We start from the raw sequence: 17,081 nt of genomic DNA, 5'->3' as shown, positions 1-17,081 counted from the left end.
ACTAGGTGAATCAGTTGAGAAGTATGCTGCGGTAGTCCATGCAATTCCAGTAAGTAGTGTGTCTAGGTGGGACAGTGGTTAACACAACTGCCTTGTAAACAGGAGATCCCTTGTTTGAGTGCCATTCCAGACACACATTTTCACTCATCACCACTAATTCTGCATAAAGTCCTGATACAGCTGACATCAACAGACTTGAAGAACAGTACATTTTGCACAATTGTTTATGATTTTTTGTGAATTTTATCTTTACTGTCCAGAGTGGTCATATTGAAACCTTTAAGATAACACTATAATTGTATTTATTGGTATGCCTTACATGTATTTCATTCACTCCCATACTTCCATTGTAATGAAATAATTAACTTTTCATCATACTATTGTGGTGTGAATGGACAACAATGGATTCAATAAAGTTTACATTTGTTTGTCATTCCCTTCCAAAAATCACTTTATTTTTTGCACACCTGCATCCAAATTATTTTGTTTTATGATACAGTAGTTATCTTTGTTATTATTATTATTATTATTATTATTAATGTGGTACATAGTAACAGCAATGGCCACTATACAACATACTTTAGTTTATCATTCCTTTACAAGGATCAGTCTTTTGTCTTACAGCTCGTGTCTATCAGCGATGTATCCAGACTCTTCCTGATCTGAAGGATAGCTTACAATGAAATATCACTCTGATTACACTGGATATGCCGCAAGGATATAGTGAGGTGAGGTGAAGATTGAAATGTATCAAAAACACTATTTACATCAAGATAAGATACTTCCAGGTTTACAAAGTGTTCTGAATGATGAGTAGAAATATGTTCAGTGAAATTAAGAGATTCCCAAGATTTAATGAGAAGTCTACATGCTCTGTCCATTTACAGACTGATAAATTTGATTGTTTTCTGATGTTTGAAACTAATTCATAGAAAACCTCACCATGTGCTACAAACCCTGATTTGACATAACAAGACATGAACAAGGCTGGTGCCTGTTGACACATTTCATTGCTTCGAAGCTTGACAAGTATGAACAAAAGCTCTGGTTAGCTGTAGATGTTGATACCATGTATATTCTCAATGGTTTCTGTTATATTGGTAAGGATATTACATATCACAAAGTGGAAGGATATCATATTATGTAGTGATGCATCTTATGGAACCATTTCTATTCAAAAGCAGGAACATTTCAACAGATAATTACTGCACTTCCCTCAAACTTGCAGCAAAATTGGAACAATAGTCAGCCACCATCTTAGGAACAGTAAATAGAGTAAGAAGAGAAATACTACATGCTCTGAAGTGTTTGAAGGCTCCTCTGTAGGTGATAAAAATTTAAAAATGTGATGACATTTTCTTGTGGGTCTATTAAGGAAAGAAAATGACAACATGTTAGTGAAGAGTTCCCTTCACCCTAGTGTCACTATAAATACACATGAGAAAAAAATTCAGAAACTATGTTATTACAGCAATACAATGTTTGGGATTCACCATACAGTATTCAGCCAAGACTGCCTCAAAAAGATGGCCAGTACATGCCTTCCACAATATTCTTGATCTAACAGGAATAAATGCATATGTCATATTCTCGACTAGTACTGGGAAGTAGATCACAAGAAGACATTCTTCAGCTGCTTGCAGAGGCACTACACTCTGAGTAAGTGAACAGTCACTCAGTTTGTTGGAGCACAGAGAATTATGAAAACAATGGAATGAAAAGGAAGACAAATCACCCAAAAACACCAAAAATGTCAAGTTCTCAAATTCTGCAAGGGTGATAAACACTGCTTTCAAGTGCACTTTTCGTAAGAAGATGATTCATACAATACACACAAAGAAAACTGAATATGAAAGTGTCAGTTGCACAGAAGTATGAACTAGCTAAATTTTCTGTAAATAAAAATAATTCAATGTTTCTATGCATTTAAAACTAAGAAAACGCCCTCACTTTCTTACTCTTCTTCAGGATGTATGGATTTCAATGAGGTTTGTTTATTTTTTAATAACTGATGTTATTTGTGTTATGTTGCAATTTCTTCAGAATTATATATCGTAAATGGTATATAAATAATATAAAAACATCAAAATATAATAATTGCATTCAGTTTTTAAATAATAGCTCAGAACATTATTGTTATACAGTATGAGTCAAAATGACCCATCGGGGCATTAGAGGTATCAGGGAACGGCTCGACATCATACTGATATACTATGCTGATGATACAACCCTGATCACCTCACATCAGAACACCTCAACTTTGTGCACTAATCACTCAGCTCTGTCCTCCACTGGTTCTTAGAGTTTTGCTCTACCAGAATTACAGTTTCATAGTTTTGGTACGTTATATAGATGATGTAGTAAACTGTAAAATTACCAGCAGTATTGCTAGAATAGGCAGGGAAAGAAACATAAATGAATGTGTCAGAGAGAAACTAGGACCTGATGTCCTCACTTTGTTTTTTGTTTGTTTGGTTTTTCCTTTTGCACATAGTTAAAACTGTACATCATTCAGTATTAGTCCATTGTGTATTTTAAATTCATAGAGAATATAAATTGCATTTATAAGTATTAAAAATTAGTTGATCACATAAGATCTCTGCCTTTATGTAACCAAAGCATCTATTGTTGATTCAAGAACAGTTTCCATGCACAAATATACGAAATATTATACAATTATTGTTGTAATTTTCTAGAACATTCTTCATCATGATCAAAGGCAAGAGTTTGTTAAGAAACTGTGTTTTCTAGCACTATATGATAAATCTGTATTGTTTCTTTATTTTTATTACAATGTCCCTATGTTTCATATTACAAATCAACAATTTTTAATAAAACCTGAATTAACCACTGACAATATCAGTTGTGCTATAAATATTGTTTATTTGTAAGTAACAGATAGGAGGATAACTATGTAGCATGAAAATGTTGTATGGTTACCCGGCCCTTAATATATCCTTAATCAGTTTCTAGATGGTTCACAGCTTCTTGCTCTTAGGGGAATCTAGCAAGACACTGATCACATATGCGAAGAAAGTGATTATTATGAGCTAATAGCCAACAGGTATGCAACACACCAAATATACCAGGTAACATGGATATGACCTTAAGTGACCAAAGCTGCTTGAAAAACTACTGTAGTCTACATGTACTAATGACAGTCTAACGTAACCTACAGAAGTTTTAAAGCTCTACCTGTTCACATCAAATAAATTGTTCTCTGATTCAGAGAAATCACAGTATCTTCCTCTAGGGTTACTGATATCCACAAAAAATAAGTCTGCAAAACTACTGTGAATACATATTGATTCCAAATTAACTGGGCATAACATCTAAGTCATGTGCAAAAAGTCTTCATGAGTCTCCTATCTCCTTTGGAAACGTATAGACATAATTAGTATTGACTATCTTTGAGTAATGTATTTTGGGATCTTTGAATCGTATATTACTTATAGCCTTCTGATTTGGGGATGCACCTCTTATGTTACTGAACTTTCGAAAATACATAAAAGATAATTATTCATAATGTGCAAAACTGGTCCTGAGGAGCACTGTTTGCCTCTCTTTAGTAGGCTAAGACTATTGTAAACATGTACATATACAACCATGTACTATTTGTATAAAAACAGTGCTATCAGGGAAGAAATTCATAACTACAGCACTAGACTAAAGGCAGAGCAGGACATACTGAGGTACAGGATAACAAAAGAAAGGTAACTCCCACAAAGTAAATACTGTACTTTAAAACTCTTTGATAAACTACTACAAACTGCTTAAGGTATACAATTAAACATTCTTTAAGAAAGACTGTATAACTGCTTATCAGACAACCCATTTTACTGAATAAAAGTTTTATTAAATGAGTTGTGCTGAAACCAATTTGTAAAATGACTGTTTCTTCCTTTTCTTCCTGGGCCTATAGCCCTTAATGGGCCTTGGCATGCTCTAGGACATCATTCCATTCATCACTATCCAGTATCTTGTGTCTCCATCCTCTGACATCAACAATATTTAAATCTTCTCATATGTCATCTGAGTATAAAAGTCTTAGTCTTTCCCTGTATTCATCCCACTAGGTTTTGTAGCAGCAGTATTTTTGTTGGTTTCTTATGTTCCATGTGAAAAACATGGCTGACCCATTTCAGGCAGTTTATCTTAATGAACTTTATGATTTTAAGATCTTCATATTATCTGTAAAGTTCAAAATTATATTTGTCTGCACCATGCTTCATTAACTGTCCTATTCAAAATATCCTATTAGCTCTTCACACTGTAGTATCAGTCTCCAAGTTCCTGAGTCATATGTTAATAGTGGATGTATTAAAGTTTTATCCATTTCACACTTTGTTGTTCTGGCCAGATTTATGGACTTAAGTTGTGGGGCCAGCCGGTAATCATTTTTATTCTGTCCTTGCAGTAATATCCACATCATCTGCATAGGCCAGAATCTGTAACATTCTGTTGTATATTTTGCCTGTTGTGTTGACTTCAGCTGTCCTTATTTCCTTCTCTAGCACTATGTTAAAAAGCATAACATGAGAGTGATCCCATAGCCTCAATCCAGTTAATTTCAAACTTTGTGCTTAATTTCCTTATATCCATTCTTTACATACTACTTTTTCCATAGTCAAACTTATGTCGCATATTAACTGTTGTGGTATTCCCAGTTCATTCATGGCTTCAATAAGATTAAATCTTTTTACAGTGTCATTGGTGCTTTAAAACGAACAAATATATGATATGTTGCTATACTGTACTCCCTCAGGGTGGATATCTGGTTAATGGGGAGGAGAATATTTTATATGCAGTGTTCAATAGTGTAATTCCCCTATATTTTGTACAGTCCAGGATGTCCCCCTTCTTATGTACAGCACATATTACTCCCATATTCAAATGATCTGGGACAGCTTTTTTTTTTTGTCCATATATCTGAGATCAGGGCTTCCATGCTAATAACCAGATGTTCTACACCACACATTACAAGCTCAGCTGGTAGGCTGTCATTGCTAGATTACTTATTGTTGGCTAGTTTTTTTTTTATTACTAGCTGATTCTCTTGCATTAAGGTATCCCACTTACCTCTTCTTCCACTTACTGGTTTTCTCTTAGTTCCCATGCTTGAGTATTCTTTGAGTATAATAATCCCTTAAATTACTCTGTCCAATGATGTAACATTCCTTTCTGTAGTGCTATTAGTCCACTATTATTTCCTCTACATTATCTTATTTTTGGTTGAAATTCCTTGCTAAGGTTATTGACCTTTCATTAGAATTTCCTGCTTCTATTGTGTTTTCCACATGTTCCATTTTTCTTTTGTTTTCACCATTCTGCTTCAGAACTGGCAAGATCTCCTTCTCTTTTACGTTTGAGCATTGTCTAAAATATAAATCAACATTTTATTAACAAATACACCAAGTACACTTTACACACTTTTCAGTCTTTATTTTCACTTTATATTCAATCACTGTATCACTCTGACTACTCACACTTCACTATCTGATTTCATTCATTCACTGCAGTACACTTTTGAATACTTCCTTTGTCAATGATAAAAACTTTATGTTCAAACTGATGACAGGTCTTGCTTTATATACCCCTACCAATGGGTAGTGCCACCAGTGACGAATTCCATAACGTACTGAAAAGGCTTCTAATGGTCCACAATGTTCCAGATCATTCTACAATATTTGAGAGTGTTCTGGAATGTTCCACAATTATCCGCGATGTTCCTGCACATTCTGGATATTCCCAAATATTCCAGAACATTCTGGAATGTTGTGGAATGTTCTCAAATACTTTTCAGTATTCTGGAAGGTTCTAGAAATTTCTAGGGGTCAAAACTTCCCAGCTCTTATATCTTAAAAAGCACTCCCTTCAGATAAAGATGGGAACCTTCTTCTTGGATGGGGGATAGAGGGCTACCACATCATATAACTGCCTTGATTCACCGGACTTGCTTCTGAGTTTTAGCAGCACACACATTGTATGTTTATAATGTATATTGAACATTGTTAATTCTATTTAGTCACTGTAGTCACTGTTTCAACATGTATCATATTTTGCAGCTCTGTATATTAATTGTGTTCTCCAACTTTGTAGCTGTTGTGTCTACTGAACACATACTCAGTGCCTTAATATTTATGGTATTTACAAACTGCTTGTATATGAACTGTATCTATTCATTGTACACATTGTCAGAAATTTTATTCTGATATTTACCAAAGACCAAGCCTTTCTCATATTGCATGTTCAATGATCAATAAAGATTCTTGATTCTTCATCAGAGATTTGCTTGTACTTTTCATAGCATCACACTACATATTCTACGTAAATTTAAAACATATGTTCCACCAAAAATTCTCAAATATTTGACCACAGAACTAGATAAATAGCATTTCAATTTACCCATAAATAAAACCAAGGGAAAATAAATCACAAGTTGTTACTTACAGCAAACATAAATGTGTCCACTTCATCTTCTATTTCTTTGTCTGACAATTTATCTGGACTTTGTAGTAAGAGATCAAGAAAAGCCATACGTTTTCTCTGTCCTGAAAGGAACACCAAGATGTTTTTTTTTTTACAATAAAGCATATAAACAGTAGGTCCAACTGAAGATTATAAAACATAAGTATTACCTTATGGATGGAATGTTACTGAAGGACACACAGCAAGGAAACATCCTCCCCCCCTTCTCTCTCTCTCTCTCTCTCTCTCTCTCTCTCTCTTTCTCTCTCTCTCTCTCTCTCTCTCTCTCTCTCTCTCTCTCTCTCTCTCTTTTCAAATCTAGTCACAATTCATGTTTCAAGATACCTGGATGTACAAATATAAATGAAAAGAGACAGTAAGGTACACAACAGGGGGTTCCTTTCATTAACTTTCTGTTCATGGATTCTTTCTTCACACTCATATCACATCTGCCGTCTAGATCTCCTCCTACTTCTTTCTCCTCAATGCCAACTTTCCTGAACTGATTAACTGCAATGGACTTTTCTGAAATACACATCCTCTGATTGTGTTATCTACCACATCCAAACTTCCACTAATTCCTGTTCTCTGTTTACCTCCATAGCTGTCCCACCCAGTTATCTGCTCTACACTTACAGCATATTCGATTCTCCCTCCATCAGCTTCATACTCCTCTCTGCCATTCATAGTCAGAGCTGCATTTACACACAGGCTTCTTAGACTGCTGCCTAGGGGCCAACATCACATAGGCTGTGCAACACAAAAATTTAAAACAACGAAATCTCTTTAATTTAATACTGTGGTGTGCAACCTCTTAATATTGTAGAGGACATTTTTTTGTGAAGTAACTGGGCTGAATTTTTCAAGGGACAGTTAATATGAGTGAAATCAGAATTCTCCCTTAAGAATCCATGCTACCTCACATAAAATTCCCTGAGGTAAGTCATCAGACCCATACCACTTCACTTGCCAAAACTTCTGGCATTAAAATAATGGACAACACAATTTTGTAAGTTCAAAGTGAGTTCCATTTTGTGTATGGCCAGTCTGTTCCATACCTCAATTTACCTAGTCCTGGACCTGTAATTATATTTTAACAGCATTTGGAAGATGCAAACTCTAGTGCTCTTGAACGTGGACAAAACCATTTTCATATAAATATTGCCATTAATGAGATATTGCGGAAATGTTCCTGATGTCTCTAGCTCACATTATCTGACAGAATGCTAACTGACTCATGAAATCACAGCAATGGCTCAACAAATCCATGAGCATTTTAGTGCGAAATTAAAAGGTCCAATGAAAAAAATACATTTCTTAAAATATGAATGTATTTTTAGAGAAGAATGTTTTTAGACCTAATAATTACAATACTACCAACTCGAAAGACCTCAAAATATTTGTCAACATCCCTATTACAGCTTTTCAGTGCAGAATATAGAATAGTAATATTCATTTTTTTTTTTTTAATTTTACTCCGATTTCCAGTAATATAATGTGATTTTGAACAATGGGGACTAACACAACCATCTGCAATCATAATTTTGGAATATTTACAAAATTAGTTTGAAATGAACAAGTCAACCTTAAATATTTCAAATGCTAATTATATCCATTACCGAGAAGCAAAGTCACATAAAAACCTGGTTCTCAGAAAAGAAAATAAAGAAACTGAGAGCGTAGCCACCACAAAAATTTTAGGTGTCCATGTAGACGAAAATTTAGTCTCAAAAGCCCATGTCCTCTCCCTCACTAATGTTTATGAAAGAATGGTTAACATGATTTTGTCAGTTTGGAGTGAGTTCCATTTCATATAAAGCTAATTTGTTTCACACTTCATTTTAGTGTTGTGTGCAGTAGCTGGTGTTGCAGAATTGTCTACTTTGCTTACATACATTCTGCTATTACCTGTGATCTCGCTTTCTGCAGTCATAATTATATAAAACTAAAATCATCTTCACTCTACAAAAACAAACTATTAGAAAAATTACCAACAGTTCAAGGCTAACACCCACCAAACAGTTATTTCAGCAGCTAAATATTCTGCACTTATTATGCCTCTACATACAAAAAAGTGTAATTAATATAAAAAGAACATTGAAAATTTCATAATTAACTCAGATCTTCACACATACAATAAAAGAATGTGCAGTGGCATCCACATAAAAAAGTAAACAAAGCTTTACCACACAAACAAACAAACATTCAGAGTAATAGGTTCAATAACAAATTTCCAGCACAAATAAAGAAATAAAAAAGGGCTTTATTTATGGAAGCAGTGTTCAAATTTTTTAATGACCAGCTGCTATTATCTGTAAATGAATACCTATAATAACCTAGCAGCAGAAATAATAATATTCATGTCCTACATATCAATAATATGTTTAATTAAGTGCTTACTATGATCTGAAGGAATGTTTGAAACAAAAGTCTTAGAACTATTATGTGTTATATGTAAGTGTGGACTATGTGTTGCATTTAAAATATCTTTTCAGCCATCTATGCAATTTAATCAAAGTTGTATGGGTAATTCTGAATGTAATATTATGGTGTGGGGTACTATGCACACTTGCATTATGTAGGATACGGTACTTCCTTGTATGCATTGTCTTTGTATCGATAAGCAATAACAACAACAACAACTATACTACTACCACTACTACTACTACTATTACTGGAATATATTTATGCCATGGATCACCCTGTAGAGTTCATTCCAGTAGATGACACATTGCAATATAATAACCTGTTTAGTAGGCCTACATCCCAGGGTATGATACACTAAAATGTGGCCTAAATGAGGTATTCAAAATGATGCCCTTGTATCTTGAGGCATCTATGCAAATGCTGCAGCATACACTGTGGCACTCATTCAAATCTCGAGCCTACCACAGATAGTTCTGCAGACAGATGAAAGAGTTACTTGAATATCTGAAATGGGGTCCACACACATGAAACCTTTCTTGTGCCCCTAGAGATAGGAGTGTAAAGGGATGATGTCTTCTATCCTTTGCTATTCTGGGGAAAAATATCCTAGGAAAATAAGGTAATTTACAACTCCTTTGTTTTGTAATAACACATAATGAACTAACTGGAGCTCTAGTATCTAGAAATCTTGCAAGTGCTTCTTCAAGTCACAGGACATTTACATGCATGTATCATTATGTATGCTCATACCCAATACTTTTAGTCAGCTACATTAACATTTTAGGGGCAAACTGTGCAACTCACAGTTGGGATGTGAGATACATAACACAATTTTATAGGAGTCAATGATTCATATAAATGTATATGGGAACTAAACTTTTTAAGTAGATGGTCATGACATGTAAAGATATGAAATTACTCCCACACTTTATTCAAATTGTGTTGAAGGTTATTAAGGAATCACTAAGTTTATGGGTTACATCCATAATTTATAATTCTAAAAGAAAAATAAAATCAATTTGGAAATTCTCAAAACGTAAATTGTGAAATCACTAAACAAACAGTAAAATGTAAGTAGTAAAGAATATTATCAAATAATTTATGCCACTATGCATAACAGAAAAATAATTTGTTCAGTCAGTTCAAAACAAAGTTTATAGCAATATATACAACAACAAATTAACTTAGGCATTTAGTCATAGTAAAATTAGTACAAATCAAGCAAATAATCAACTTTCCTGATACCAAAAACTCCTGTAGGGTTGAGAAGAGTTCTAGAAGAATATGGAAATCCAATTATTTCCCTATAATTTTTGTGTTTTATCATGCAGATCAAGGTTAATCAACCAGAACATTGCACCCACCCTTTAACTCAAAATTAGCACACCTAGATCTTTTGGAGGTCATGTGAGTCATGAGAGCTATGTAGTAATGCACATAGAGAAAGACTGTATTAAACATTGTGTTTGCATGGTAGAAAACTAATTATTTACACTACTGGCCATTAAAATTGCTACACCACAAAGATGACATGATACAGACGCGAAATTTAACCGACAGGAAGAAGATGCTGTGATATGCAAATGATTAGCTTTTCAGAGCATTCACACAGGGTTGGCGCCATGGCGACACCTACAACGTGCTGACATGAGGAAAGTTTCCAACCAATTTCTCATACACAAACAGCAATTGACCAGCGTTGCCTGGTGAAACGTTTTTGTGATGCCTCATGTAAGGAGAAGAAATGTGTACCATCACGTTTCCGATTTTGATTAAGGTCGGATTGTAGCCTATCGCATTGCGGTCTACCGTATCGCGACATTGCTGCTCGCGTTGGTCGAGATCCAGTGACTGTTAGCACAATATGGAATCAGTGGGTTCAGGAGGGTAATACAGAACACCATGCTGGATCCCAACAGCCTCATATGACTAGCAATCAAGATGACAGGCATCTTATCTGCATGGGTGTAACGGATCATGGAGCCACATCTTGAACCTTGAGTCAACAGATGGGGACGTTTGCAAGACAATAACCATCTGCACGAACAGTTCAATGACGTTTGCAGCAACATGGACTATCAGCTCGGAGACTACGGCTGTGGTTACCCTTGACGCTGCATCACAGACAGGAGCGCCGGCAATGGTGTACTCAACGGCGAACCTGGGTGCACGACTGGCAAAACATCATTTTTTTGGATGAATCCAGGTTCTGTCTACAGCATCATGACGGTCGCATCTGTGTTTGGCGACATCGCGGTGAACGCACATTGGAAGCATGTATTCGTCATTGCCATACTGGCGTATCACCCGGCATGATGGTATGGGGTGCCATTGGTTACACGTCTTGGTCACCTCTTGTTCGCATTGACAGCACTTTGAAGAGTGGATGTTACATTTGAGATGTGTTATGACCCATGGCTCTACACTTCATTCGATCCCTGCCTAACCCTACATTTCAGCAGGATAATGCACAACTGCATATTGCAGGTCCTGTACGGGCCTTTCTGGATACAGAAAATGTTCGACTGCTGCCCTGGCCAGCACATTCTCCAGATCTCTCACCAACTGAAAATGTCTGGTCAATGGTGGCCGAACAACTGGCTCTTCACAATACGCCAGTCACTACTCTTGATGAACTGTGGTATCGTGTTGAAGCTGCATGGGCAGCTGTACCTGTACACGCCATCCAAGCTCTGTTTGACTCAATGCCCAGGTGTATCAAGGCTGTTATTATGACCAGAGGTGGTTGTTCTGGGTACTGATTTCCCAGGGCCTATGCACCCAAATTGTGTGAAACGTAATCACATGTCAGTTCTAGTGTAATATATTTGTCCAATTTCGAATGTTTGTCTGCCTGAAAATGTACTGTTGTCCCAAGCATATTGCAACAAACGGTGTATTTCTATCGCTGCTCGTTTAGTTTTTATTGCAGTTTCAAATATACTGGTCATTTTTGAAACACCCTGTATGAATCTTCTGTATTTTTAAGATTCAGAAAAATACTGCCTAGACTTCCTTGATCCCTTGTATTATTTGCCATATTATAGTTACCAACTATTTTACAACAGTAAATTCAGTATCAGTGGCCCATTGTTTACCCAAACAAGAAATATCAAACTTCTTCACTAGTCCAATATTAGTTACAATGGTGTCTTTGATTAAAATGATTTTTAAACTGAAAAGAGGCACTGTTTTCTGTCTTTCCATAACACTTCACACTGCTTTCTCTACTGTAGCTCTCTTCCTTCCTTCTGATTATACAGTTATTATTGTTGGTGTAGCTGCTACAGTTGCTGGTGAAACTTCTGTTAAAGTTTGTGATGGTATTGTTACAACTGCTGCTGCTGGTACTGCTTCTGCTACTTTTGATAGTTCTCTAGATGCTGTTGGTGTTGTTGCCAGATTGGGTGCAAATGCTGCTAGGCTTGTTGGTACTGCAGTTGTTGATACTGATGATGAAGCTTGGATTTACTGCTGCTCCTACTGTTATATCTGTTGTTATTGTTGCTACTTCTGCTGTTGTTGCTGCTGCTTCTACTATCATTGTTACTATTTTCACTGCTTCTGTTAGTGTTGTTAGTGCTGGTGCTACTGCTAACACTGATGGTGATGTTCTAACTGACACTGCTGCTACTCCTTTCATTTTTACTGTCACTATTGCTGTCAGCTCCTCCACAAAAGGAGTTGTTAGTGTTCCAGCTTTTTCTGTATCATACAGTTTTGCAAGATTTTCAACAGTGGCCAGTAACTGTCATGTTATACAGTAGCGAGATTCGGAGATGGATACTTCTGGCAGTAGGGGTATAAGTTCAATAGTTTTACTACTTGTTAAATCTTATATTCTGACTGCAGATGTATGGATGTACATATCAAACTTAATTCCTCTCTGAAACATTCTTGTAGGCAAGAAACAAATTGAGTGCCTGAATCTACATGCCCTATATTTTGAAACAAAATTAAATAACAGTTTCATCACTCAGATTAAATAACTTAGCACTGATCAGCAGAAAATGGCAGCAAGGCTGAGAGTGAGATGGAAGCATTTAAAGACAAGGTCAGAGATATACAGGGTGGTCCATTGATAGTGACCGGGCCAAATATCTCATGAAACAAGCATCAAACGAAAAAACTACAAAGAACGAAACTCGTCTAGCTTGAAGGGGGAAACCAGATGGCACTATGGATGGCCCACTAGATGGCACTGCCATAGGTCAAACGGATATCAACTGCGATTTTTTAAATAGGAACCCCCATTTTTTATTACATATTCATTTAGTACATAAAGAAATATGAATGTTTTAGTTGGACCACTTTTTTTGCTTTGTGATGGATAGCACTGTAATAGTCACAAATGTATAAGTATATGGTATCACCTAACATTCTGCCAGTGCGGACGGTATTTGCTTCATGATACATTACCTGTTTTAAAATGGACCATTTACCAATTGCGGAAAAGGTCGATATTGTGTTGATGTATGACTATCATGATCAAAATGCCCAATGGGCATGTGCTATGTAGGCTGCTCGGTATCCTGGACATCATCCAAGTGTCCGGATCATTCACTGGATAGTTACGTTATTTAAGGAAACAGGAAGTGTTCAGCCACATGTGAAACACAACCACGACTGGCAACAAATGATGATGCTCAAGTAGGTGTTTTCCACACATCTGTAGCAGACAAACTGTGCGAGAATTGGGAATCTCAAAAACGTCGGTGTTGAGAATGCTACATCAACATTGATTGCACCCGTACCATATTTCTATGCACCAGGAATTGCATGGTGATGACTTTGAACGTCATGTACAGTTCTGCCACTGGGAACAAGAGATTTTTTGCACGCATTCTATTTAGTGACGAACCATCATTCACCAACAGCGGTAACGTAAACTGGCATAATATGCACTATTGGGCAACGGAAAATCCATGGTGGCTGCAACAAGTGGAACATCAGCGACCTTGGTGGGTTAATGTATGGTGCAACATTATGGGAGGAAGGATAATTGGCCCCCATTTTATCGATGGCAATCTAAATGGTGCAATGTATGCTGATTTCTTACTTAATGTTCTACCGATGTTACTACAAGATGTTTCACTGCATGACAGAATGGCAATGTACTTCCAACATGATGGATGTCTGGCACATAGCACACATGCGGTTGAAGTGGTATTGAATAGCATATTTCATGACAGGTGGATTGGTCTTCAAAGCACCATATCATGGCCCGCATGTTCACCGGATCTGACGTCCCCGGATTTCTTTCTGTGAGGAAAGTTGAAGGATATTTGCTATCGTGATCCACCAACAATGCTTGACAACACGCATCAGCGCATTGTCAATGCATGTGCGAACATTACGGAAAGCGAACTACTCGCTGTTGAGAGGAATGTATTGCCAAATGCATTGAGGTTAATGGACATCATTTTGAGCATTTATTGCATTAATGTGGTATTTACAGGTAATCACACTGTAACAGCATGCGTTCTCAGAAATGATAAGTTCACAAAGATACATGTATCACATTGGAATAACTGAAATAAAATGTTGAAATGTACCTATGTTCTGTATTTTAATTTAAAAAACCTACCTGTCACCAACTGTTTGTGTGAAATTGTGAGCCATATGTTTGTGACTATTACAGTACCATCTATCACAAACCAAAAAAAGTTGTCCAACAACAACATTCATATTTCTTTATGTACTACACGAATATGTAATAAAAAATGGGGGTTCCTATTTAAAAAAATCATAGTTGATATCCATTTGACCTATGGCAGAAAGCCATCTAGCAGGCCAACCATAGCCCCATCTGGTTTCCCCCTGCAAGCTAGACAAGTTTCGTTCTATGTAGTTTTTTCATTTGATGCTTATTTCGTGAGATATTTGGCCTGTTCATGGTCAATGGATCACCCTGTATATTGCCCAGCCATACGAAATATTCTCCACCTTTAATGGACAACACAGGTGACATCTCAGTTGTATCTCAACAAATACTTGCAGAAGCATGATCCATCGGTAATATTGCTGCACATACTGCAGTACTCCCATCTATAGCAGCCACAATGCAGCAATATTGACAGCAATAATATTATAGCCACACATTGCCATAAAATATGTCCCATGTAAACACACTTTAAATTTCCTGCCCAAAGAGTAGACCACCATTAACAGTTTCACAGACAAACACTATCAGACATTGTCAATAGGTTTAGGAGTAAACCTAGAATGGCTAGGGACTGTACGCTGCCACTGCTCTTCCTCTTGCAAATCAAACACTAGGTCAAATTTTTTTGTGTTACTACACACTAACGACTTTTCCTTTAGAGGTGTGAGGTGTGCTTTATCAGTGTGAGTCAAAGAGAGAGAGAGAGAGAGAAGTTTTACTCATTACCTTTTCCTTATGTCTGGACTGAATTTTGGATTTGTTTTGCAGAACTGAACTATGAGGTCATCAACAGTACCCCATGATGACAGTGACATACTTTAATCTGCTAGAGTATTATGAAAATATGCCCTACATCATGTTCATAATTTTTGCAAGATAAAATAACTATGATTACTTGCATGTGGGTTCTAAAAGTCCTACTCTAATCTCTTGGTAAACTTTTCAAATATGATCAAAAAATTTAACATCTTGCAAATTTGGGGGGGGGGGGGGGGGGGGGGGCTGGTGTATCAACTGTTATTCATTATCACACTCCTAAAACCGCTGGAATTTTGATATTGCCATATAATATGTGAAGATGTAAAAGGTAGCAACTGGTTAGTAATAATATTTACAAAATATATTTATTTTGCATTGTCTCTGATAATAACTAATGGTCTATCCCAGCATAATTCTGCCACAAGAAACTAATCCATATTCGTCTTTTCATGTGTTGAGCAAATATTCTTTTGATAAGTGTCATATCTACATTTACATCTATACTCTGGAAACCACTGTGAAGGGCATGGCAGAGAGTACATTCCATTGTATCAGTTATTAAGGTCTCTCCCCATTCCATTCACATATGGAGCACAGGAAGAATAATTGTTTACGTGCCTCTGTGTGTGCTGTAATTAATTTAATCCTGCCCTCATGATCACTATGTGAGCAGTACGTTGGGAGTTGTAGTACATTCCTAGAGTCATAATTTAAAGCTGGTTATTGCAACTCTGTACATAGGCTTCCTCAGGATAATTTATGTCTAACTTTAAGAATCTGCCAGTTCAGTTTTTTCAGCACCTCTGTGACACTTTCCCAAGACGCAAACAAGCCTGTGAACATTCATGCTGTCTTACTCTGTATGTGTTGGATCTCCCCCATTTGTCACATTTTGTATGGGCCTCACACATTTGAGTAACATTCTAGAATGGATTGCATGAGTGATTCATCTCCTTCATGGACTGATTTCATTTTCCCTGTATTCTACCAATAAACCAAAGTCTATTAACTGCACTGGATCGCACGAGTGTTTCGTAAATAATCTCCTTCATGGACTGATTTTATTTTCCTAGTATTCTACCAATAAGCCAAAGGCTATTAACTGCATTAATCATGACTGAGCCTAAGCATTTATTCTTGTAAACAAGAAAAATGGCAGCCTCAGATGAGGTTGTCTGGTTGAGTAAATGCTAACATTAATTACCTCAGACATAACTTCACTAACATGAACATGACCATCACTACCAAAGCACAAGTAATGTCTATCATTAAATCTTTTAAATCAAAAAAATTTAGTGTTTATGATAAAATACCAACAAAGTTAACTGAAGAGCATGCTTCAGAGTTCAGTAACATATTAAGCTATCTGTGTAACCAGTCATTTGAGTGGAATATTTCCTGAATGGTTTAATATGCTGAAGTTAAACCTTTATTCAAGAAAGGAGGTAAAGAATAGGCGCTGAGTGGGATTAGCCATGTGGTCTAAGGTGCTGCAGTCATGGACTGTGCGGCTGGTCCTGGTGGAGGTTCGAATCCTCCCTAGGGCATGGGTGTGTGTGTTTGTCCTTAGTATAATTTAGGTTAAGTAGTGTGTAAGCTTAGGGACTGATGACCTTAGCAGTTAAGTCCCAAAAGATTTCACACACATTTTAAAGAATAGGCTTTAAATTTCCAACCAATATCACTTGTGCCAGCATTCTCAAAAATTTTAGAAAAGATAATATACAATCAGCTTCTTAACCACCTGACAACAAATAATATA

The 17,081-nt window shown here is 36.4% G+C and overlaps 1 protein-coding gene across 1 annotated transcript in view; it reads right to left on the bottom strand.

Annotated features, from left to right (window-relative positions):
- Positions 1 to 17,081, bottom strand: part of LOC124721710 (cytochrome P450 4C1-like) — a 255,403-nt gene that overhangs the window by 34,121 nt on the left and 204,201 nt on the right. Inside the window, exon 10 of the mRNA XM_047246795.1 lies at positions 6,451 to 6,551. Coding sequence (XP_047102751.1) covers positions 6,451 to 6,551 — 101 coding nt within the window. The remainder of the gene's footprint in view (positions 1 to 6,450; positions 6,552 to 17,081) is intronic.

This window comes from Schistocerca piceifrons, chromosome X, assembly GCF_021461385.2.
Source record: "Schistocerca piceifrons isolate TAMUIC-IGC-003096 chromosome X, iqSchPice1.1, whole genome shotgun sequence".
Lineage (NCBI taxonomy): Eukaryota > Metazoa > Arthropoda > Insecta > Orthoptera > Acrididae > Schistocerca > Schistocerca piceifrons.
The sequence above is the reverse complement of the archived record's forward strand: the minus strand, read 5'-3'. Positions and strand labels throughout refer to the sequence as shown.